Raw genomic sequence first — 26,542 nt, 5'->3', positions numbered from 1 at the left:
GAAAGACAATCATCAATTTAATTAGACATTCAACTATTGAAAACCAAAGAGTGTAAATAGTTTTGACTAAGTGGTTCGATCCCACAAAATAAAGTGTGGTTTTTAAATCCGGCTCATCAATAATTTTCCCAACAACTCCCTCCACATTTTCATCCCACATCCACCCTAAATTTAGTCATTCACCAAACAGGTCTTTTTCGTTGGGAAAGGATGAATTTCTATCTAGAAAAATAAACGGTAGGAAAAAGTCAATGTTTATGAATTTTTTTAACAACAAATTTATTTGTTTATAAAAAAAAATATGCTGACATGGAGCTAAAAATCTGAAAAAAATATATGATGTAGCACATGTCTTCCTGAGTTTTATGCAATTGGGGAGATACCACTCAATAGTTCATGAGCTATGATTTTTTTTATGAACAAAGTCCCATTTTTCTTGAATACCATTGACGTGGTAAATTTGGAAATTCATCGAATACACTGTTTATGGGAAGAGTAGAAGAATAGTTGTCTGTTGGGAAGAGGTGAATTATTATACACAATCAATTTGAGTGAGAAAATAACAATTATTATTCAATTTTTATTATAAACTAATTATTTTTGGAAAAAAAATGATGTCTTAATGCAAAAATTTGAGAAAAAATCAGGTTACCGAGAATAATCAGTCACACAAGCATGAGATATTTCATTCAATTTCTATTGTACATTTCTAAATAATTATTAAATTGTTCATTGACTGACTGAGGTGCACTCGCCATTAGGTGTTTCTCCCTTCTAGGAAAGTCACTCTCCCAGACCATAGGCAATTTTCCATTAATTCCATCGAGCTTGTTTTCCATTGCTAATTTCTAGAGAACTGAACTCAAAGTGTGTTTAGTGGTCGGAGCGTAATGAGGAATTTTTAGAACACTTCTATTGAAAAGGGACTGGCCCTACAGGTGTGATTCACAGAAGGGAGTAATGAGAATGACAAGAATTGAGTGAAGGGGGTGGTCATGGATCTACCAAGAAGGACCGAAGTCCCGGGGGGTCTTCCCGATAATCCCCTCCATCCGTCAAAATTTACAGGAATTATGATTTTTTCCATACCTACCAATGAGGAACTCTTGAAATGTTCCTCATTGGCCGATCCTAAGAACGTCAACAGCATCATTAACCAATCATGAAGAATCACGGTTGGTTTCGAAATGAATAGATAGCGATAGGTTCCTCTTTGAGATTTCATTCGTAATCGAGAAGTCGTGACGAGTTTCACTCTATTAGAGTATCACAGCCTTAGTTATCATGCCTAACAGGTATTGTTGTAATCCGTTGTCTAAGAGTGGCCATTTGAGAATATCTAATAGGACATTTGCCGTGAATTGTGAATTCCGAGCGCAATTTTCGAACGAAATTGGGGATGGCGAGTATATTTGTCATAGCTGTCACAGCGGTTTGAAGAGGAAGCGAGCAAAAAGTAGTAATCCCGTTGCCAATTGTGATAAGCTGTTACAAACGGAATCAGACGATGAAATTTTTGATGAATTGGAACCAGTGACACGGTGCAGTGATTCCGGTCATTCCGATTCAGAGTTTGAGGAAACAAAACAAGAAGGTATCCTTCGTCTCGTGAACGAAGCGTTGGATCTCAGAGGACATCCCAACATGCCCAAAGACTGGACTCAACGTACAAGGAAATTCGACATTTGGGCTGCTGCTTCTAAGGCTCTTTATCGGGGTATGCAATGCAAAAATTTGAAAGATGATGATGACCCTTTTGTGGGAGAGATGAAGACCAAACTCCAGACAGCCACGATGCCGGAGGAGAAAATCAACGTTACGTATCACGTCGCACATCGAGCTGTTGAACTTCATCAGAAGGATGGGCTTGGTGCTCAAGTTCCAAAACGGACACGTAGATCTTCGGTGAGTATCACTATCAAAGACGTTATTCAGAATTTCTATCGAAATGACGAAATTAGTCGCATGCTACCGGGGAAAAAAGATTTCCTATCAATAAAAATAGGCAATCATCGCGAACAAGTCCAGAAACGTTTAATTCTAGGTAATTTGAAGGAAATTTTCGCTAAATTCAAGGAAGATTTTCCGCTTATGGACATTGGTTTTTCTAAATTCGCGGAATTTCGTCCAAAAGAATATGTGCTGGCTGATTACAATGGAACTGATTCAGTCTGTGTTTGCAAGATACATCAAAATGTCATCCTCAAATCAGTGGCTCTTAAAGCGTATGAATTATTAGATAAAGAAAATTGTTGCTCATTCCCAAAACATTATTCGGAGGTCCTTCGTTTTATGATGTGTGATACAGCAACTCGTAATTGCTTTCTCGGAGAATGTTCAAAATGTCCAACAGAAGCTAATGTGTATGATTGTCTCGATGAGCTATGCGATCTCAATTCAATCGACTCAGTCACTTTTATGCATTGGACCGCAACTGACCGATCAGAATTAGTGACAATGGTAGAAGACAGAGATACTTTCGTATTCAATTTATGTTACGACTTAGCAATCCTTAGAAATCATGATTTCATTGCGAAAAACCAGCACACATTCTTGAACCAGTGCAAGGATAATTTGAAAGAGGGAGAATTTGTTATTCTCAATGATTTCGCGGAGAATTATTCTTTTATATTGTAAGATGCTGTTCAGGGTTATCATTGGACAAAGGATCAGACCACGTTACATCCAACCATTGTTTATCATCGAGACAGTACAGGACTGAAGCATGACAGTTTTGTTATCATATCTGAATCCCTCAATCATGACACCGTAGCCGTAAACTTGTTTCACAAGAAAGTGATTGCAGATTTGAAGCAGAAACACTCAAAAATGACGAAAATTACTTACTTTTCCGGCGGTGCCAGTGCTCAATACAAAAATAAAAAGAACTTTATCGATCTATCGTATCATTTAGAAGATTTTGGCATTGCTGCCGAGCGGCATTTTTTTGCAACATCCCACGGAAAGTCTCCGTGTGATGGACTTGGCGGCACTATCAAAAGAGCAGCGACTCGTGCAAGTCTACAGCGTCCAGATTGGGCAAATTACTACTTGTAGACACTTGTACGATTTCGCTGTAAAGTCAATAAATGGTATAAACATAATTTACTGCACCAATGAAGAGCACATGGCAGAGGAACCTGCCTTGGAATCACGCTTCAAAAATGCAATCACTATCTCTGGAACACGGAAGTTCCATTCTTTTGTTCCAATTCCCAATTCCCACAAAATTAGATGTAGACTTTATTCATTACATCAGGACTATGAAGATCATTGTGTAGAGAAGTAAGTGTCATACAGGAGTCAATTATATTTTGAAATCAAATTTCAGCATCCCGGCAGAAGGAACAACAAGAGAGCACGACGATGAACAGCACCCTTAGCTATTTCATGAACTATTTAATTATTTAGAAGTGTACAATAGAAATTGAATGAAATATTCCATCCTTGTGTGACTGATTATTCTCTGTAACCTGATTTTTTCTCAAATTTTTGCATTAAGACATCATAATTTTTTTTCCAAAAATAATTAGTTTATAATAAAAATTAAATAATAATTGTTATTTTTTCACTCAAATTGATTGTGTATAATAATTCACCTCTTCCCAACAGACAACTATTCTTCTACTCTTCCCATAAACAGTGTATTCGATGAATTTCCAAATTTACCACGTCAATGGTATTCAAGAAAAATGGGACTTTGTTCATAAAAAAAATCATAGCTCATGAACTATTGAGTGGTACCTCGCCAAAAAAAATGCATAAAACTCAGGAAGACATGTGCTACATCATATATTTTTTTCAGATTTTTAGCTCCATGTCAGCATATTTTTTTTTTATAAATAAATAAATTTGTTGTTAAAAAAATTTATAAACATTGACTTTTTCCTACCGTTTTTTTTTCTAGATAGAAATTCATCCTTTCCCAACGAAAAAGACCTTTTACATTTTTTCCATAAAATGCATATTTGCTGAGTTACGAGGTCTAAAAAAAAAGTGTTTTTCAGTATGCCAAAATTTTGACTAGCCATAAAAATTTCAAAAAAAATTTTTTTTTCATTTTTTTTCCAGAAAATGATATCTCTACCGGCCCCTTGCAATATGTCAAATTATCACAGGAAAAAAAAACGCATTTTTTCTTGATCGAAATAGCGTGGAATGTTCCAAATATAACAATATATTGATCGGGCGCATCTTAACCCGTAACTCAGAATATAGTCAGATTGCAGAATAAAAATCAACGTCTTTGTCGAAATGGAATAGATAAAAATCTTCTCAATGTTTTTCTGTTTGTTTGTATATTACTTGAATAAATTCATAACTTTACGAGAATCTTCTAGTGAAAATTAATGTTATCGATCAAAGCTTATTTGAAAAGCTGGCTTAAATTGCTACATAAATTATTATTATTCTGTAGGATAGACTGTCAGAGCGTTTCAACCTATAATTTTATGTCAATGTGAATAATTGAAAAAAGGAATTAATCCATTTTAGTTAATTATTGCAAACTCTCATCCCATACTGTCGACAATTCTGCCATCAGACAACTGACGCTGATATTCTTGTTGGAAAAATTATAATTCGAATGATCAACATAATTTTATTCAGTCAACAGTAGTAATGTAACAAAATTTTAATCGTTTTTATAGACTAAATCTCTTGGACTCTTGGAGCGATGATGTACTATAATTGAATATAATTCATACTCAATCAGAATCATGCGAACGGTATTTTGGACACTAACTTTCGCTTCGCGTGCCTAAAACGTCCCTTTTCCACACATTGTGATGAAAAATATCATTCGATACTCGTGGGAAAAGTGTTTTTTGGCTCGTGGGATTATATCACTCGCCTTCGGCTCGTGCTATAAACCTCCCACGAGCTAAAAAACTCTTTTCCGCACTCGTATCGAAATATACTATTTCATCATTAAGCCGAAATAGTATATTCCCTACCTAGAGAGAGAAAATAAAGGAGTCGTATCCACGTGCAGAATTACTAAGGGCTGAAAGCGAGGGTAGTAAGCACATGGGTAAGGGCCTTTTATTTTACCTCCTATGGTCAGGACGTTATTTTCCGTCACGGCGTAAGCGCAAAGTCAGATTTCCCTCCCGCGAAGTATTTAGGAGGAAAATGTGCGCTTTGCGCCCGCAATGGCGGAAAAACCTTTCTGGCAGTTATGAGTTTGCAGGCCAAGCCGAAGGCTCATTACGGAAGTGCGTACGAGTCTTCGGCTCGGGCTGCAAGCTCGTAAGCGCTTCACGGACACTTTTATTCCTTGAAAATTCAGTGAGAAGGTTAGTTGTTGAAAATTTCTAAGACTCTTAACGGAAATTTCAGTGGACAATTTTTGATAGTATCCCGTGTAGAAATTTCTCCGCTCAATCCCCGCTTGCTATACAGTCACGCCAGGGCTGGGCGGTCGGTTCGAGCGCGTGAGCGGAGTTTCAGCCGCATCTCCGCTTGAATTTTCACACGGGATATTGAGAAAAACGCTCTGTACCAGTAGAGAAAATCTGCAGAAGCAATGACGTCGCTTTTCTTCATTCTAAATGAAGCAGAAACAACATTATGAAATCAATATATCTTCCACATTCTCAATGCACGAGGAACAGAGCATTAGTAGAATGACTAATAAATGCGTGGTGATGACCTTCTAACCGGAAGTCGGAGATTTTTAGAATTACGGAACTGAATAAGCTCGAGGAGTTTGCTATAAAGCTAAACTTAGCATAGTTATAAACACCTCTACGTGTTGCATAATATATCCAGCACGTGACTTCATTCTTGAAGTATTCAGTTCTCAAAGTCTTTTGCTGGTCACGGTTAATCGGAAAATTGTATTCTGTAAATATAAGAAATAGAATCTTCAAATTACAGACAGCCAAATTCACTCTATAAAAAATTTCCAGAAAAGAATGCATTATTGACATCACTATAAAAAAGGATTGATGAAATCATTGATTTATAAAATCAGAAGAGTTCTTAGGAATTGATTAAAAGGAGCAATTACTCAAGTTGAGAATCAGATCAGTGGAAATGATGTGTCTTCTTAAATATTTTCAATTCATAAAAACGGTCGTCATTCATAACAAACAAAAATTGTATGTTATATGTGAAAGCATAAGTTTACCTTTTTATGCACAATATAATTGACATTCAATTTTTATAATTTCAGGATGTAAGGAAATTTCCTGATTAATAGTTACCTATACAGAGTGTCCTATGGGAATTAGCGAAAACTAAACTCATTTTCTGAATCATCAAAAATAACCTTGATGCTTTTCGTTTATGAAACGTGTGCTGGAGACCTGTCACCCTTACTCCAACCGTAGCAGGGAACTCAATTTGTTCACAATAATTTGTGATTCAACAATTCAAGAAAAAAGATATCTCACCCAGTTCTTTTATTCGAGAGGGAAAATATACTGTTGCGCCTTCAGAGGGTTTCGTGCTAAATTTATATCCAAAAGAATTCCCAGCAAAAACGCTCTGAGGAAGTTATAATATAAAATGTTTCATTTGATTATGCAGGGTGTCCCATGGTGACGAGTGAGAACTGCTTGATGATTATTTTTACTGCAAGCGTGGATCAAGAGAAGGGAAACAATTTCCGATAGAGTAAAAAGTTATCATTTTCATTTCAGTGTAGATTTATTATCTAAACATCTAGTTTATCCAACAAAAATATTTGATTTCAAAAATTGTCGTGTAAATTCTGCGATCAATAGTAGATATTGTTAAAGTGAGAGCCATCAGAGTTGGAGCAGTAATCCAAACGCTTTCTGAAACCATGTAGTACTCGTTACAAAGTTTCCTTTGGAATATCGTGAAGTCTTCCTAATGTTGTTCATCAATTGTTCCATTGTTTTTGGCATGCTCGCGTAACAATGATCTTTGATATAACCCCAAGGAAATAATCACAGGAATTCAAATCTGGTGAATAGGGTGGCCACTCTACTTCCTCTCCACGGAATTTCGGGTATCCCAAAACCACGACTCGATGACGATGAATTTCATTAATAATTTCAAAAACTTCGCCAGTCTGAATTTATCATTGAAAAGTGAGATATCTTATGTACTCCATTTTTTGTTCATCATAAATGAACGATTCTTATTACGCGGAGCAAAATTCTCTAGGAAAATTCTAATGTTGGCACGGGAAAAAGGAGGCAAAGTGATGGTTAGGGAGAAATTCCAATGCCGGCACTGGAAATTTGATTGATTAGCACGTCAATTTTTCCCGTTCTTATATGAAATTTTCACAGAAATCCCGAGAAATTTTACCTTAACCCCACTAGAATTTTTTTCAGTATCAGCACTAGAATTTCCCCAAAGAATTTCTCGCCGCCTGAGAAAAAAGGGCATACGACCTTTTTCCGCGAGGAATTTACGCTTACTCCATTTTACTTTAGATTCACCACCATTTACTTCAAATGCTTTAGCAACTAAAAATGAAAAGAGAGAGTCTGAAAACAAATTGGGTGATTATTTGAAATCCTTTATGGGAGTTCCCGCATAGATTTCATCCGATTTTGTTTTCAAGAACGAGACTGAACGCGCGGGGTTTATGGTTTGGTGATGGACTTTTGTTGTTTTGTAGATGACAATTGCTTTTTTTCTGTTTCTCTGATGAGTTTTTCATTCAGTTTTTACGATCTCATCAAATGGAGAAGCTAAACATCGTTCTGGTAAGGATATATCATTTTTATTGCTGACTACGGTATACCATTGGCTACAGTTTCTCAATTAAAGAAAGCATCAAAAAGTATCTCCTCATTACACTGAATTTAAGGGATGAATAAATTGATGGACTCCTGTTTTTGTATAATTGTAATAACTAGGAATTACAGGAAATTTCTCCCTAAAATTATTATTTTTCCACCGAAAGCCGCATAACAAGATATTTAGCAGCTTAAAAGATTCCATCCACTCCAATTTCTTCGTAATCTCTCTATTCATTCAATATATAAAAGTCTCTGATTCATGATTTACTAAATCGAAATTTTTAATATTTTGTCATAGGTGCCCAGAATCACGCGATTCTAACCTCGCTTCGCTCGGTAGAATCGCGGATTCTGGGCCCTATGACATAAAATAGTATACGAAACTCGTGCGTAATGGTGTTTTTTGACTCATGGGATTCTAAAACGAGCCGAAGGCTCGTTTTACAACTTCCCACGAGCCAAAAAACCCATTACGCACTTGTTGCGTAATATACTATTCAGTCATTTTCTCATCTTCTGACACGAAAAAACCGATTTCTTGTGGCAAAAAATTCTCACTTTATTATAAAATATTCATGTTCAAGTCATGAATACTTCACTGAAATCTGACATTGTCTGACACATTATCCGGAATTCTTATCCCAGGAAATTTATCTTCAGGAGATGAGATATTTGGCGCAAGAAATTAGTTTTGTGATATTATGACGATATTTCTCTCAGTGTACCGGTGATTTTATGCACTATTTTTTCATAGAACAATAACATCCTTGCCATTCTTGGAATGCTATTGTATAAATTTATTTATTCCCGTTTGTTTTGCAATAAATGAATATATATAGGGTAACATATGAATGAACGTGTTTCTTGATCTATTTTGACCACCAATGCAAAAAAATGTAGACGATGTTTCCTCTGGCGAGAGGGCATATCTGCATCTTCGTCTACATTTGCTTTCTTATCCACATTTAGTTTCTAATATCGGTTTTCACTATTTTTTACTGTTGATAGAGGCTTAATTCATCATCAACTTAAATTTATTCCTTCATGATAGAGGAGATTATTTATATTATAAATACCATTCTCTTGCGAAATGAAAGTGCTTTTAAAATCTGACCACTTGTATTTTATTCATTTTTGGCATTGTTTATTCAAATCGAAATTGAAAAACCTTTTGATCCAGGAAAACCAAAAACTAAAATAGGATTCTATCTAAATTGTTTGATGACTTTTCAAGTTAGGGAAACAAATTTTGTATTCCTCAATTTAGTATTCTACCCTGACTTCACCATATTCTTCCGGTAATCCTGATTTATATGAAAGAATCAATTATTAATCAAGAATCTGTGATTAATGTCTGATGAAAGTTCATGAAAATTTTGTTCTGGTTGATGATGATGAATTAGTCCTATATAACAATATGAAGTATCACAAAAGTACAGGTCTGCTTCAAAATTTTCTATTTTTTTAACAGTTTTTTTACTGTAGTTTTCCTACAGTGCGCGTGAGATACTAAAAAGAGCGTGCCTGCTGACGAGTTAACGACAGTGACGCATTTCTCATGGAAATTTGAAATAGTCAATGAGCATCTGCGACGTCATATTTCAATGCGGGATATCGAATCGAAGTTGAAAACAGCCAAGAAGGAATCGTGCGCATACATTTTCGAGATATGGAGATTGATGTCTATGTCCATTTTAGAACAGGATCACTCCTGGCTTTATAAATTATCGCATTTTTCAAACTACAGGATTAATGACTCGGTTCGAACACGGAAACAATTATTGGAATTACAGTTTGTCCCAGTGGCAGTTGTGTGGCAATAAAAGGTTTCCAATTGTGGTTCGGGTTACTGAATTCAATACATACAGTTTCTGATGGTCAAAAATACCGTTACGTGTTCGATTCGTCAAATGGCTGGTTAGATAATGAGAGATACCACTCACTTATTCCACGCATTCTTTTCAGTTTATTACTCGACTTTTGATATTCAATTCGAAACAACAACTTCTATCTAGTCTCCAGCACGGATCATATCTTCCTCTACTGAAACGATTGTGGACTTCTGTTGAAATATTAATCTATTGATTAAACTTTCGATGCATTTCATGCATCCATGTCTTTTCAACTAGGCGACATTTCAACTACGACATTTCCACTGCTCAGATTTAAATACACGCCAAACGGATGAAATTATTATTAATTATTGTGGTTAATTGAAATGTCGCAGTTGAAACGTCGTAGTTGAAATGTCACCTAGTTGAAAAGACTGGATTCCCTAAATCTCTCAAAACGTCAACAATTCAAACAAAATATTAAAGCATGGAAAAACCTTTAAAAAACTATTAATACTAAATTGTTGATCTCTAGTAATTGTTAATATAAAAAGAAATTGAATCTTTGTATGATATTAATTATATATTATATTAGTTCAGTGGTTAAATTGAGCTGTATTACGCTGTTTGTTGAAAACCAAAGAATAAAAAAAATGAAAATTGGAAAAATTTCGGCTCATTCCTAAAAATATAGGAATTTCACAAAAACTAGTAGATATGTTGTAGTTAAAAATTTCAGTTAAAATGTCGTAGTTGACATGTCGCCTAATTGAAAAGACATCCCACCCTTTTCATGCACTGATAGAAAGGATTAAATAGTTATTATTAACGAATGGATTTGGTGGGAGACGAGAGTCTATTCGGTCTCACCAAATGTTCATCATTAATAGTTAACAAATGCACATTTGAGGAGCTTTGTTTCACTTTTCAAATGAAGCATTCGTTAACTATTAACGAATACTCATTTGGTCATATTCAACTCTACCATTCGTTAATAGTTAACAAATCTCGTTCGGAATAAATGCATCTGTCTATCAGTGTGCTTGTTTTAGTGGAATAGACGATTGTCAGAATGCCCAGATCCAAAATAATGAAGATGCAGTTACCCACTTAATTTGTCATATTTCTTAAAAATTCCTCAGATGGTTTCACCGTTAATATCGACATAAAAACGCGAAACACAATCATTATTAAAATTCCAAAAATTTACCAACCGTTCAATTTGGATAACATTATGTCTGAGACAATTTTCAGAAGAATATCACAATCATCTTCAGATGAATTCCCTCCCTCGTATAAGACTTGAATTACTTCAAAGAATTGTATTACAACATATTAAATCAACGTGATACGACCAGCCTCAGACTCTTCCTCTTTTTATCACGTCTCATTCACAGGTATAATATAGTGTTTCATGCAAATGATTCCATTCTGATTAACACCGGAATGTCCCGGATTTCGAAACCTCGAACAATGAGATCACCCAAGTGACATTTTGCGTTTGACAGTCGGCTTCCAATCAGACACACATTACTCTTAGTCCTAAGATAATAAACTCAGAGTGAAAGCAACTATGTGCAGGAGTTGAGTAGCATAGATTAAATTTCAATCCTGCAATGACGCGCCTTAGTGCACGTATATACAGATTTAATTGAAAAATCTCACGTTGGCAGGAGCACACACCGTCAGGAATCATTTTTCAGCCTGAAAATTTATGCATTCACCTACGATAATGTGAGTGATTTGTGTTGTTTCCTTGTTCGTATGGATAAATCTGAAATGAAATAATTCATCGAAGTTTCAGATTTTATTCAATATTGATCAATAATTTCATTGACTTCTTTCGCATTCTTTTGCGTGATTCATCGTCATACCATTAATTATCTCAAAAAGAGTTGATCAATTTTTGATTCCTAGCGTTATATAAGTAACTTTAATTTTTCCGACTCTTTCATGACAGATTTTTATGATCGACAAATAAATAAACGTTCCCATTCCCTACAGGCTTATGATAATTATTTGGATAAAGGGAGAATTCCTTTCTATAGAACGTTTCTTTCTCCGTCAAACATGGTGAATGACGTAGAAAACGAGGTAAATCAATATATCTCGAATAATCACCGATTTTTAAGCAATGTCACCAGGTTTTTTTGTTGATTATTACCCAAGAACAGATCACGGCCAATAAGAATGCAGTATTTGGCGTCATGTGATATGCAGGATGAAATTTTATGTTAAATATTGCACGCTAGCTTTGAACATTGCAGACTAGATCTTCATTTGTTCTCGAAATTGTAACTTCAAATATCCCATCCTGAGTGGCTACAATCCGTTCTTGAGAAATAATCGAGAATTGATAGACACTCTCATTGATGTACAACGAAGTTGGTGGGGAAAACCCCGACGATTTTGTCGATTTTGGGCCACTAAAAATGACACTACCCGAGTGGAAATTCCGGTCAGGTCTTGATCAAGTTTGGATCAGGTTGGACCTGACCACTGATCAGGTATTGATCAAATTGACGGATCCAGTCTTGATCAGGCATGTTACGCCTCTGACCAATCCGGATTTGATCAGGACGAATGGATCCGAACTTGATTAAGTCAACTGTATGAAAACCGGATGACCTGTCTGTCAGTATCAATAACAATTATCAATGATAATTAAACCAAAACAAAAGATAATTCAATTCTTTCACCGTAGGCCGCCCCTCTTAATGAATATCTACTGTTATTACCTCTGAAAAAGCTTATTACTTTCTTACCGATGCTGGGGATCGAACCGGGGGCCCTAAGATTACTAATCCTATGCCCTAACCACTACGCTATCGCGCTATTACTATTGAGTAAACTGTACATTGTCCATATGATTTGTATCGGGTTATTCGTTGAATTTACGATTATTCCTGATCTCGCGGATGTGCGTGTGTATTCTCAGAGATAAAATATGTTCAATTAAATTTTTATTTAATTCATTAATGAATAATAATAATGATAATAACAATAACACTAATAAATAAATAGACATTTGGTGAATTTTTTTCTCAAGATCATTTACGTGAAAGTTTGATACTCCTCTAATACGTATTTACGGCATCATCATCCCTCCCTTCTGTACATTTGAGAAGGGCTGGCTGATCCGATCTGTTGGATCAGAACTTGGTCAGGTTCTCATCAGGCATTATCTGATCATGTCTATCTGATCAGAACTTGATCTGACCCCGCCTGTAGTTTTTCGGATCCGATGTACTGGATCAAAACTTGGTCAGGTTCTCATCAGGCATTATCTGATCATGTCTATCTGATCAGAACTTGATCTGACCCCGCCTGTAGTTTTTCGGATCCGATGTACTGGATCAAAACTTGGTCAGGTTCTCATCAGGCATTATCTGATCATGTCTATCTGATCAGAACTTGATCTGACCCCGCCTGTAGTTTTTCGGATCCGATGTACTGGATCAAAACTTGGTCAGGTTCTCATCAGAAATCACCAGATTAGTCGAACCTTACAAAAACCTGATCAAGTTCTGATCGTGCTTCAGGTGGGCCTGAAGCAATTTCCACTCGGGTTGCTTCTGAAATAAGTGTACAGTTAACAAATATATCAAGTTTGACATAGCACATTCCACCGCTTCACAATAGAATTTATTCGGTGGATTATTACGGGCGAATTAAAGCTATTAACAGAGAATTCCAAGTAAAAGTGCTTAAAATATAATTTTACCATTTGATTTACAAAATATCAAAATGAAGTCTGAAAAAAGCGTTGTCAGAGGTATTTTCATTAATTGATTTCAGGGACTTGTTAGTGCTTAAAGTGACCGAGAAATAGTCAATTGAGAAGATTATTCCTTCATATTTTAGAAATTACAAGAGTAGAAAGCACTAAAGTTTTGGGTATTTTCATATTGTTAGAGTCTCATACCGACTGACAGCTAATGACTATTTTTCTATTAATGAGACCTCAAAAACAAATTCCAGTGGCTGGAGCTGTTGCCGCTGGGTTTCCATTGCGCAAAAAATGGCGATCAGAATAGTATTCGAAAATATGGATTGCGTAGATACAATGCTAGGAAAAGTTCAATAAAAGTTTTAAACTACCGAGGAATCTCTTTCACGAGAAAATTATAAAACAAATGCAGGGAGAGAAGTATTCAATAAAAATTACGTAACTTTCCCGTAATCCCGGATAGAAATGTAGTTGTAGACAATTTTGCAAAACTGTCACGTAATTTTTAACTAAAATCATGGAATTTTTCCAGTTTGTAATTTTTACCTAAATCTCCTGTGAAAAATTATGATACCGTCACTTAAATTTTTTGGGGGCCTATTCTCGAATTTGAGGTGAACGGATTTGTGAACGGGCAATTTCGTCTTTAACGTGTGTGGGGTTTACAGCATGAGCCGAAGGCGAGTGATGTAACCACACACGTTAAGGACGAAATTTGCCAACAAGTACTGAACAAAATTTTATGTCACGAAGCCTGAAACCGGCTGAATTAGACACGAGACGCGAAGCGTCGAGTGTGTAATCCAGCCGGTTTCAGGCATGAGTGGCATAAAGGTATTTATGCCACTCATGCCTGAAACGAAAGACGAAATTGCCCCACGCGTGCTGAAATATACTATTTATCTGAAATCACTGATTTTCAATTAATGAAATCATTCGAAATTATGAAATCACCGAAATCGACTTCATTTTGAAATCATGGTGTCACTCAATTATGGAGTGAGTAGCCCCTCGGAAAATTCGCCGTATACACGGTACACGGCCCGGAGTTTCGGAATAAAAATTTGATAATCCAACTATTGATCATATTCTTGGAGAAAATTTTCATTGATAGGGCTTCTAGATACACTGAGAAAAAAATTTCCTAATATCTGAAACATATTTTCTTGAGACAAATGAATTTTCTTCAATTGCTTAATTCTCTCAGGCATCTCAACTCACATGACCCGAGAAAGGCCTCATGCTTTAAAATATTCTTGTACTCAAGTATGATTTTGTCGCAAATGAACTTACTTAAGGATAATCGGGCGAGGAGGAAATGTAGGAGGTGAGGCGCAGGGGTTTCTATTGTTTTCCTGCAGAAAACCAATCGCTGAACAAAAAAATCTTTCCCATTCGGATTCAAAATTCAGGCAATATTAGGGAGTATCTCCGATTAAAAATTATTTTTGGAGCTAATCAAATTTATTTGTATCTGTTGTACGCATTGAATCGTTTTCAGATTGTTTTTTTTTAATAAATGAAAAAATATTAATCCATGCGAAAAAGTGGCAAAATGGTCGGTAGTTTTTTTTTTCAACAGGAGCTGGTACCACTGGCTCGAGGGAGCTCCAAATCCAAAATCACAACGCTTCATCGCTCTCTCTCTCTCTTTCTCTCTCTCTCTCAAGAGACGTTTAAATTGACCGCGCTACCCCACCCAATCGGTTCTTGGGACGTTGCTGCTTGTTTTGGGCTGCGTGCGCAGAAATTTCATTTTTCAGTACTTTTTTCGCTATTATCAATAAACAATGCTCCTCGGGGACAATCTTTTTCACTCAAAAAATCATTGATCACATGTTCTAAATGTGTCTAAAGTTTCATGACTTGCTGCATTTTTTCCTTGGGTTTTCCAGTTTTTTTGGTGATTTCCATAAGATCACGGGTTAAATGACTACTTTTTCAAAAATTCATAATAAATTAACCATGCTCCCCAGCAGTCTGAAACTTTGCACACGCCTTTCCCATCATTTAAAGAATACGTAAAANATGAATTTTCTTCAATTGCTTAATTCTCTCAGGCATCTCAACTCACATGACCCNCGGGGACAATCTTTTTCACTCAAAAAATCATTGATCACATGTTCTAAATGTGTCTAAAGTTTCNGGATAATCGGGCGAGGAGGAAATGTAGGAGGTGAGGCGCAGGGGTTTCTATTGTTTTCCTGCAGAAAACCAATCGCTGAACAAAAAAATCTTTCCCATTCGGATTCAAAATTCAGGCAATATTAGGGAGTATCTCCGGTTAAAAATTATTTTTGGAGCTAATCAAATTTATTTGTATCTGTTGTACGCATTGAATCGTTTTCAGATTGTTTTTTTTTAAATAAATGAAAAAATATTAATCCATGCGAAAAAGTGGCAAAATCGTCGGTAGTTTTTTTTTTCAACAGGAGCTGGTACCACTGGCTCGAGGGAGCTCCAAATCCAAAATCACAACGCTTCATCGCTCTCTCTCTCTCTCTCTCTCTCTCTCTCAAGAGACGTTTAAATTGACCGCGCTACCCCACCCAATCGGTTCTTGGGACGTTGCTGCTTGTTTTGGGCTGCGTGCGCAGAAATTTCATTTTTCAGTACTTTTTTCGCTATTATCAATAAACAATGCTCCTCGGGGACAATCTTTTTCACTCAAAAAATCATTGATCACATGTTCTAAATGTGTCTAAAGTTTCATGACTTGCTGCATTTTTTCCTTGGGTTTTCCAGTTTTTTTGGTGATTTCCATAAGATCACGGGTTAAATGACTACTTTTTCAAAAATTCATAATAAATTAACCATGCTCCCCAGCAGTCTGAAACTTTGCACACGCCTTTCCCATCATTTAAAGAATACGTAAAAAAAAGAAAAAAATCGCTGCTTTTTTTCCAACCCTCCAGGCTCGCCCGATTATCCTTAAATCGCGTAGAAGAATCGTCAATCCTCTAGTCTTAATTGTTTTCATGATTTTTTCGTTACGCACTTCCAATATTGTAATATGTAAAATATTCATGACGTAACGCGGAGCGATAGTGATGAATGAAAATTTATTCGAGTTTCGTGAAGTGCACACTTTCTGAGATTTAAGCCATTGAAAATAATTTACTTCTCTCAAGAAAATATGTTCCAGATATTGGAAATTTTTTTTCTCAGTGTACTTCAAAATGAGTTGTTAAATTTTTTCAAATTTTTCTGAGGCCTTACTGCAATGTAATTAAAAAATCGGAACAAGTGCGGCGCGGCTCTCCTGGAAAATTCTCCTTTCTGAGCGCTAAAAGGGACTGTAACAAAGAAACAGTCTTAATTATTCAATTATCTCAGTAATGAATAAGGGTAAAGAAAACGTTAATAAATTTCTCCGAATGGGATTTTTTTTCAGATATAAAAGCGGTTTTTTTATATTTTATCCTGAAACCAGCCATTTAATAGATACTCACTTGATAAACAATGATTGAGGGACAGACTTTTTTCATCCACTTCCTAACTCGATGAATCCATTTACAGGAGAGTATCCCACCGGAGACATCCCAAGAAGATCCAATGGATCAACAATCTCGCCTGAATGTTCGACAGGGTGACTCCCGAGAATGCTTAACACCATTAGATACCAAGGACAAAAGCCCCCTAGAAAAATCCTTGAATCTATCATCATCCGTAGTTGATTGTTGCTGCATCGGTCCACGTTCGAAACTTCCTCTGCCGCGTTTACCACTATCCCCCTGTGCTAAACTATCCAAGGGTGGTGATACATTTAGCATGGGCAATACTGCCAGCACTGGTGCAGATGTAACGAAAATTAGTGGAAATGAAGGGGACGAAGAACGACAGTCTATTCAACCTCCCACTAGGTTTGAGTCGACGCGACTGCCGCCAAACTCAAATGCTAATAATAACTGCGGGGGGCTGCAAATGGGGAGCCACGGCTCTCAGCCACAATCATCCACAGCATCATCCTCCACCCATACCACTAACAGTACCACTATCACAACTACGGCTAACGCTGGCCTCGCTCCTTCTAGTTTCACTCCAATTGCTCACAACACTGTCTCTGTACCACGACAAATTGCTCAGTGGACGAAACATCATACACTCAAGCTACAGGTAATCCTTCAATTTTTTTATTTCCGATTTTATTCATGAATGGAATAAATCAGTTTGGGAGAATCGGACTTTTTTTTCAAGTGCTGCTCTTCGGTAACTTCATTTCTTCCTCTGTAGTTTTGCTCTATTTAAAGATTACATTATAGTAAACAACATTTGAATGCTTCGAATAACGTATGGATATGTTAACTTCAATGGATTGAGGTTTGTGGTGGAGGAGACAAATTCATTTTTTTCTAACATTTCTTCATATTATAAGAGTGGTCACTGGTAATCAAAATTGTTTTTTAGCGGAACAATTTAATTTAAAAATTGAGTGATAAAAGTGTTTCCGTCCATTCCAATTCCAAATTCTCAATTTTTTAATTTATTCATTAAATGCTACTTCAGGCATGTCAAAATTCCGGTCATTTTAGTTTAGATTTTCGTGGACTAGAGAATTTTTGTTCATTCCAAAGTTTTTACAGTTATTCCCTATTTTTCGAATTGGATGAAAACGTAATTCGATTTCATTAAATGAAAGTGTGAAATTTTGAGGAGCATTTTTTGGAAAAGTAGGAAAATACCAAAGTAAAATGGTATCTTTCTATTTCGAAAGCTATACAGCGTATTAGATGTGTCTGTATATTTAAGTCAAGACCAAGTGATCGACTATTTTTGTCGTGGCGGTACGGCGAGCATGTTTTCACAGTGAATACGTGGCTCTCTTTGGTTTCTGTCGTAGATATTCATCCATTGGTCAAAAATCGAAGCATCGTCCTCACGGATTCATCCAAACTACTTCCAAAATCATTGAGCAATGGTGATCCTCAATGATTGTGTGTTCGTGTTCTTCTTTTTTATTTTTTTTATTGTGAATAGGAACCAGCAATAACAGCAGTGGACCGACTTCACAGATTTCGATGGAGCGGCGGCGGTGGAGGCGGTGCGGGAGGAAGAGGCAAAAAATCCTCTTCTGGCCCCCGCAGCGAAAAAGCCGAGCGTCTCCGTGAGCTTACGGAGAAATTGCAAAAGGGTCCAGCTCCTGTACCACCACCGAGGAGACCTTCCAGAATACACACGTCGTCACCACCACCTAGTGTAGCATATCAAGTTGGTTCCATAATTTTGCTTTTAATACCCGAAAATCGAGAAATATAAAATTGAAAAAGTTCAAGTTTCTCATGTCAAATTGCGAATTAACCGAGATAGATTCGATTGAATGTCTCTTTCACATTGGTGGTTCCTCAGAGAATGAAGAATTCTAATATAATTGCAAGAGGGAATAATGAAACCATTAAAAATCGGGGAAATCCCTAAATTGTTAAAATATCAGTTCGCTTTTTTGTCCTTCCGTTATTAATTGATCGCAATATCGAAAGTGAATGAACTAAGTGGATGTAGACCTCAGTCTGTAAAGTGGACGCAGATGAAACCATTGATTTCCATTTTTTAACAAAAAAACGGTGTCTTCAACTAATTACTTCTATTGCAATTTCGATATTGCTAGAAGATTGCGAATTTTCAATTTTGGAGTGGTAATACGATTTCTTTTGACATAATCTATTAATGGTTGGATCATCTCCTGAATGAATGGCTTTAAGGCCAATCCTCGAAGGACTTCTTTTCTAGAAAATTACGTCGTCTACAGAGGCTGTCAGTATGTCAATGTCAGCGTTATCTCCTTCATCAATTCATTTCCGAGGTAATCCACTCAATTAAAAAACGGATGAAATAAACTCAATATGGGTTGACCTATTATCTAACTTCTTTTCGAGTTTTTTTCCCACTTCAGCAAATTTCCTGTGAACAAAGTTGTTTCAAATCCCAATTACCAAAATAGTTTCCTAATTGACGAACAATCGCATAAATTACAAATTTTCCCTGTGATTTATTTTCAGCAGTCAGCGTTAATTAAATCAGATCAAGTTCGCCCGACGTCAGGACGAAGCTATACTTACAGTGAAGGGAGCATCACACCCACTAACGACGGCGACAATCCGAAGAAATTTGTGCGAAGTGAAAGTGTTGGTGATGAGTGCCATCACGACCACGTGACAGATGACAATAGAAATAGACCACAATCATCACCGAATCACGATCATCATTATCAACCTTCCAATCAGCATGGATTATCGAGGCGTACGTCGAGATCCAGTAATGATAGTGGTGTCAATAGGCATAGTAGTGATATTGAGCAAGTTAAACGATCAACTGACAGACACAGTGAACCAACACATTACAGACAGTGTAGTGATTCGTTGATAGATAGTACTAAGTGTGTGAGTGACATTGGCGAGTTAACAGGGGGTAGCAGTGGTAATGAGAGCGAGGCGAGAGATGCCTTATCGAGATTGGAACCAAGAGGACCACTGCTTACTTTTCACAGAACTGGTGCACCCTGCAGAAGTGCATCCTTCGGCCAAGTAGACTTTAATCAAGGTGAGTAAAACAGGCGTTCGAAAATCTTCTTCTCCTCTGCCATATTTTTTCTTTTGAGTTTAGACATGTGTTTAGGATGAGGTCATTGAGGGTTTTGTCCACGATCTCATGACATATCGGGTTTTAGCAGGTATTTCTATTTGCAGGAGGGCGAGAATAATATTAGAATCAATCGAGTTTGAAATTTCATGGGATATTGGAGATATAACAACAATGTTGATTAGATTGTCAAGATGCATTTTGATAATATAATCAACATTTTTGTTATTTCTCCAATATTCCATAAAATTTCCGACTTCGTCTATCGCTGTGGAGATAAATACCTCTATTAGTTAGAATCGATGTTTTTTTTTTTAATTTCGCGAAATATTTTTATTTTAGTCATGTTTTGTATTTGATTTTCAATGGATTTTAACGTTTTCAATGAATTAAAAATTTTCAATGGAATTTAATATTAGAAGTATTCTCAAAGTCAATCTCTTGCAAAGGGTAGCGAATGGGAAATAGAAGCATATCAAATTATCATGCATCTATAATTTTGCATGTCAATCGCGTTGACACTTATAGGTTCTATAAAAAATTGGAAATGGGAAAACTGGAGTTGGAAGATCTCTTCTCCAACTCATCATATTGTTTATCCAAAAACTAAACTCATAGAGTTTGCTCGCTTTTCCCTCTGACGATATTTGTCAAGTTATCCATGAATATCCTGAATTTCTACCTTACGTTAGCTACGATGTCACTATCGACTTTATTTGGTATTGCTTGATAGAGGATTTTGACGGGAAAGTAACTGAGTTTTGCAACGATTGTTTAAGAGGTAATCATTTTCTTCAAAATTCGCGAATATTTTTGGATATTATCATGATTTAAAAACATATACAAAGTTCTCAAAATCCGTATCCATCAAGATGATGAATTATTCATAGAAATTATCTCCATTGGCTGCCGCAGAATTCTCCTGGGTTTCATAATTCAATGACCATCACTCTATCTAAAATCGTCGGGACATAACCCAATCAATTGTAATTTTCAACAACAAAATTTGTACGATGAAACTCACAATGAAAACATGGAAAAAACCTATGGATAAAGGATTGTATTTAAATTTATTATTCTTATGATGGAAAAACGCATTCATTTTTAATATTGACTGAATGTTTTTCCTTCAAAGAATGGATTTATTGCTGAACGGTGAATTTGATCAATGGTTACTCGGTGATAACTCAATAGGGGTTGACATGGATTTGTACTTCAAAATAACCACGGTTAATTTGAGGTTAGAGTCATGTTAGGCTTCCTTTCGCTTTCCAGATTCTTTTGCTTCTAAATAAAGGCTTTATAATCGTTCAAATTAAAGTTTCCAATTGTTTCTTTTAGGGTAACCAAATATGGTCTAAGAAGTCTTTGAAAAATAGAAAGAAAAAGTTTTAGATGGTGTATGGTTTTTTTGTCTGTTGGGAGCGTGCATTTATACATCTCCACTTGAAGGAGGGAATGGGTAATTATCTCCTTCCAGTGCGGTATATCGGACTCAGATCTACCACCAATACCAACTCAACTGCAGTGAGATCTATTTCCTCTTATTCCATACTCTCCGTGGAACTGTCGGTTGACATTACATTGTGGAGAAGAAACTTTAACTATTGTGTTTCCTCAACGATCAACTGTGTTGCGTACGCCCCCCTCCTTCACTGAAATGATGTGTGTGAGTAGGAGGTTCCGATAGTTTATTCGTCTAATTTGCGTTCTTTTACTGGCGTTTTCTCGTTGGAGCTCCTTCATGGCTCCCGCCACAAAGTTGTCTTTGGCGATAGCATAGCTTTTACTAAGCTCTCAGGCGGAATTTCTCCTCCATGTGCAGACTCTCAACTACCGCGAATGCTAAAGCACGAGTAAATGAAAAACCTGTGCTCTCATCTCCACATTTTTATTCATCCCTGTGGCAAGCAGGGCACTTCGAGGAATTTTCATGTTTGTATTAATGAAGATACGCCCGGTTGCACCCATATTCTGACGGTATCTGTTATAGGTAGTAATCAACCTCTCCATGACTGAGATGTAGGCAGCAACGACTCGCGGGATCAGAATAGTACCGTGACAATTTTCTTTTGGACTTCAGGGAAAGCCGGCGATGGCATTGGCTGACTTTTAAACCGTATCATTACCACCTTTGTTCAGAGCTAAAAAAATTCAGTGTTAATGTCTCCAGTTAATCGCGTTGGCCATCTTAGGCACTGCGCCGATTGCCCGATGGTGGATACCTCCTAGAGTATCGCACTGACTATGGTTGCTGACAGTGTAGATGTCGGTTACCTTCCATGAGCAGTTCTTCCTTGCAGGGTTGCGACTCCCGAATATAAGATCTACGATTGCACTTGTCTCTTCTCTCATGGAGGTCGGTTCATTGTCGCTGATCAGTAATGATATGATATGATTTCTAACAGGGCTTGCACCAGACTGTTGGTCTTCATGCTCTCTCAGTCGACTGCCCAGGTATTGAAGTTCGTCTATTGCCACGAAAAAGTGTTGCTTCGCATCCTCAGTCGGTCTATTCACGACATTTGGGAACTCATCAATAGAGCGGTTGGGTTCCCCATCCAGCAGCTGTATTAATACATTCCATTAGGTCAAGTTCTCACAAAACCATTTTCGTGACTATGGCAGGTGCTCTAGAATGGGTAGCTCCCATAAGACCAGATGACAGCTCTTTTACTGGCGTTAGTAACACAGGGTTGAGTGCCAAGATGTCCACATAATCTCATTATGACTAGGTCAGATTTTAACTCTCGCGCCGTCTGCTTGAGTAGTTCATATACAACCTCACCGTGGTTAAGATTCAGCTGAAGTACCTACATCAATTTACACTCTTACATTTAGTGGCAAGATGTCCATAGTAATAGTACTTAAAATGCTTTATTGGTCTCTCCGGTTTCTTTATACGGCAATTTACTCAGCCTTTCTCGTTCTTACCGTGCTTTCCCAGGATCTTTTTCGCAGCAGTTACTGCGACAGTCACTGAGGCAGTCTGGATTCCTCATATACCTTACACATGGACTTAAATTTTTGAATTGAATTTATTCGGTCTGGATCGATTGTGATATTGCCTCCAACTGCCGCTCGTAGAGCTTCGAGAACATGGACGTGTGTATGCGAAATTGGCAGCAAAAGCCTCTTGATTATATAAAATATGACAGGAATCGCACCATTCGATACTGAGTTACAACATATTGATTCCACGATTTGGAAGAAAGAAAAAAGGTTTTTTCATGATTACGAAAAGAATCCTTCGCAATATTAATTAAATGAGCGCTTGAAAAACTTGTTTCAACACCTTCTCAATCAAGTTGAAAGATGGTAGAATAGCATCATTGCTTATCAAGTTACACAACATCGTCATACGCTTTTTATATCAAAAACCTCTAGTAAATTCAGGTATCAGTCTATTATACCTGAATAATAGACCTGCCTATTATATTATTATGTTGGATACTCACTCACATTGGTTCATGATTGCAACTAACTCTTGACTAAACCTAGGTTAACCCCTTAAGTGCAGCGTTCATGCCACATATGGGTCCGAGAGCTTGTCCTACCGGCCGGCGTCCATATGATATATGGACCCTTTCCGTGATTAGTAAAAATTCATTATTTTTTATTACTATTGTTACTATTGTATTACTATTATTACTATGGTAGATATTGAAATTTTAAAAATTTCCTCATGAAATCCCCTATAGAAAAATCCGTGAGCGTGACGAAGGTTCTTTTGCGGGTTTTCACGCTAATTCCGTTTTCCCTGTTTGATGGACCCTACATATTTTATATCCATTCGAAAGCATATTAAATAAGCTTCAAATTGACACGTGAATCATTTGATTCTGATTATTTTTCATTAAGTTATGACACTTTTTGGCAGAAATTGTATTTTCGTGTTTTACTTGAAAAGTCAACTTCGGCTGGATTTTTCTGTCTTTTTAAGTCAAATAAAAAAAAAGCGATATAACATTTTGAAGCGCATCATTCGTTCTTCAAATTGTGATGTGTTGGATACGATTCGGTTGAATTTTCATGAAGTTATTGAACATTGTTTTTTTTCTGAACGTAATGTGACACTCTAAAATTCGGTCTTTTCATCGATATCTCAACGAGATCTTTAAAATGGCGCCTCATTTTTCCCATTCTATCCACTTGATGAATAGTGATATGGGTATGATTATGTGTCCAATTTCACATGTCACAAATTTAAAATTTGTTATTTTTCCAATGTTTTGTCCTGATTTACAGTTCTCTGGCTCAATTACTAGCTGAAATATTATATTGCGTGTGAAGGTGATTAAATACCCTTCAAATTGAGAGGTGAATCGTTCAACTGCAACGATTTTTCACAGAGTTATGAGGATTTTTCAGCAAAAATTGATTTTTTCATGTTTACTCAAAAAATCAACTTTGACTGGATTTTTCCATTCTTTTGAGTCAAATCAACAAAATATCGCAATATCACCTGGAAGAGCATTATTCCTCCTTCAAATGGTGATGTATTGAATACGATTTTGGTTGAATTTTCATGAAGTTATTGAGCATTGTTTCTCTTTTGAACTACATGTCACACCATAAAATTCGCCCTTTTTATCGATTATCGGACCTTTGGACTTGACTAATGAGGCTTTGACATACACCATTTTGAAGATCTTAACGAGATCTTTAGAACGGCGCTTCATTTTTCTCATTCTATCTATTTGATCAATTGTTATGGGGGATTATATGCCGAATTTCGCATGTCACAAATTGAAAATTTGCAATTTTTTTAGTGTTCCCTCCTGAATTATTGCTCTTTGGCTCTATCATTATTTGAACTCTCATATCGGTTGTGGAGGTTATCAAATTACTTTGAAATTGAGAGGTGAATTGTTCAATTCCGAACATTTTTCACCGAGTCATGAGAGTTTTTGGCAGAAATTGATTTTTTTATGGTTTATTCGAAAAATCAACTTTGACTGGATTTTTCCATTCTTTCGAGTCAAAGCAATCAAAATATTGATAGATCATCTGGTAGGACATTGTTTATTCTTCAAATTGTGATGTATTGAATGTGATTTGGCTGAATTTTCATGAAGTTATTGGACATTGTTTCCCTTTTGAACGTCATGTCACACCCTAAAATTCGCTGTTTTTATCGATTATCGGACCTTTGGGCACAACAAATGAAGTTTCATCATGCACCATTTTGAAGATCTCAACGAGTTCTTTAAAATGACGCTCCCTTCTTGTCATTCCATCCATTTATAGTACATTAGAGTACAAGGGCACAAATTTCGTTTTCAACGAATGTGTAGTTTACAGACCTCGCCTTCGGCTCGGCCTGTAAACTACACATTCGTTGAAAACGAAATTTATTACCGAGTGCTCTATAATATTTTATGTCAAGTCGTGCAGAAGACGAGTTTTGAGCAGGCTGCGCGAAGCGCAGCGTGCGATAAACTCGACTTATTGTACGGCGCGACATAAATCAATTGTTATGGGTGATTATGTGTCGAATTTCGCATGTCACAAAATGGAAATTCCTCATTTTTTTAGCATTTTGTCCTGAATTCAAGGCTTTTGGATTTATTACTAGCGGTTATCTCATACCCGTTGTGAATCTTATTCGGTAAGCTTACAATTGAGAGGTAAAACGTCCATTTACGATCGTTTTTCACAAAATTATGGGAGGTCTAAGAAAAAATTCGATTTTTATATGTTTCTGTAAAAATTGAACTTTTGTTGGATCTACCTATATTTTCAAGTTAAATAAATGGAAATATCAAAGCTACTGATATTTCATTTGGTCCATTTATTTCGATCATTAGAATTTCGATTTCATTAGTATATTGGTGAAGTTGTCAACAGAGTGAAGTGGTTTTCATGGAATTTAACTGAAGTTGGTGCCTTCAAGAAGCATTCAAGGTTAATTGTGAAATCGAAGATGATCACTTATTCATTGGATTATGTTCTGAATCAGACGGGTAATTGATTGATCAACAGCATAGATTGATATTGAAAAGATTGACGAGATTTTGGACCATTATATATGCCTGGAAACAGTTTATTATATCATATTCATCATATTTGAAAAAGTCTGTGGTAAGTAGAATTTCATCCTATAGCATTTTTTAAATTTTGAATGATTCCCCTATAGAAAAATCCGTGTCCGCAACCGAGGGTTACCCATTGATTTTTGCATCGGCTTTCTCTCCGACGTAGCATATATAGGGTATACTCATTCGAAAGCTCATTAAATAAGCTTCAAATTGACACCTGATTCATCCAAATCCGACCATTTTTCATTGACTTACAAGAGTTTTAGGCAAAAAATGAATTTTTATGGTTTACTTGAAAAATTAACTTTGGATGGATTTTTTGGTACTTCTTAGTAGTCGCATTTTACGCCCTTTAAAATGATGTGTGATAAATGTCATTTGCTCAAATTTTCATCGAGTTATTGCAGATTGTTTCCATTTTTTCCGTTATGTCACACCTCAAAAATGACAGATTTTACTATTTATCGAGGCCTTAGACTTGACCAACGGGGATTTATCATATGTCACTTTGAAGGTTTCATCGAGATTTTNTTTACGATCGTTTTTCACAAAATTATGGGAGGTCTAAGAAAAAATTCGATTTTTATATGTTTCTGTAAAAATTGAACTTTTGTTGGATCTACCTATATTTTCAAG

At 36.4% G+C, this 26,542-nt stretch overlaps 1 protein-coding gene across 7 annotated transcripts in view; it reads left to right on the top strand.

The window, feature by feature from the left end:
• Positions 1-26,542, top strand: part of LOC107044023 (rho guanine nucleotide exchange factor 17) — a 108,364-nt gene that overhangs the window by 29,770 nt on the left and 52,052 nt on the right. For 6 of the 7 annotated variants that reach the window (XM_015265753.1, XM_015265754.1, XM_029126534.1 and 3 more), the window contains exons 3-5: positions 16,809-17,405; positions 18,267-18,497; positions 19,286-19,826. In XM_015265753.1, coding sequence (XP_015121239.1) covers positions 16,809-17,405; positions 18,267-18,497; positions 19,286-19,826 — 1,369 coding nt within the window. Of the gene's footprint in view, positions 1-16,808; positions 17,406-18,266; positions 18,498-19,285; positions 19,827-26,542 lie in introns of those variants that run through there. The other variant, XM_015265758.1, reaches the window with a different exon arrangement.

Source organism: Diachasma alloeum, unplaced genomic scaffold (assembly GCF_001412515.2).
Source record: "Diachasma alloeum isolate Michigan unplaced genomic scaffold, Dall2.0 Dall_scaffold_00661, whole genome shotgun sequence".
NCBI lineage: Eukaryota > Metazoa > Arthropoda > Insecta > Hymenoptera > Braconidae > Diachasma > Diachasma alloeum.
The sequence above is the reverse complement of the archived record's forward strand: the minus strand, read 5'-3'. Positions and strand labels throughout refer to the sequence as shown.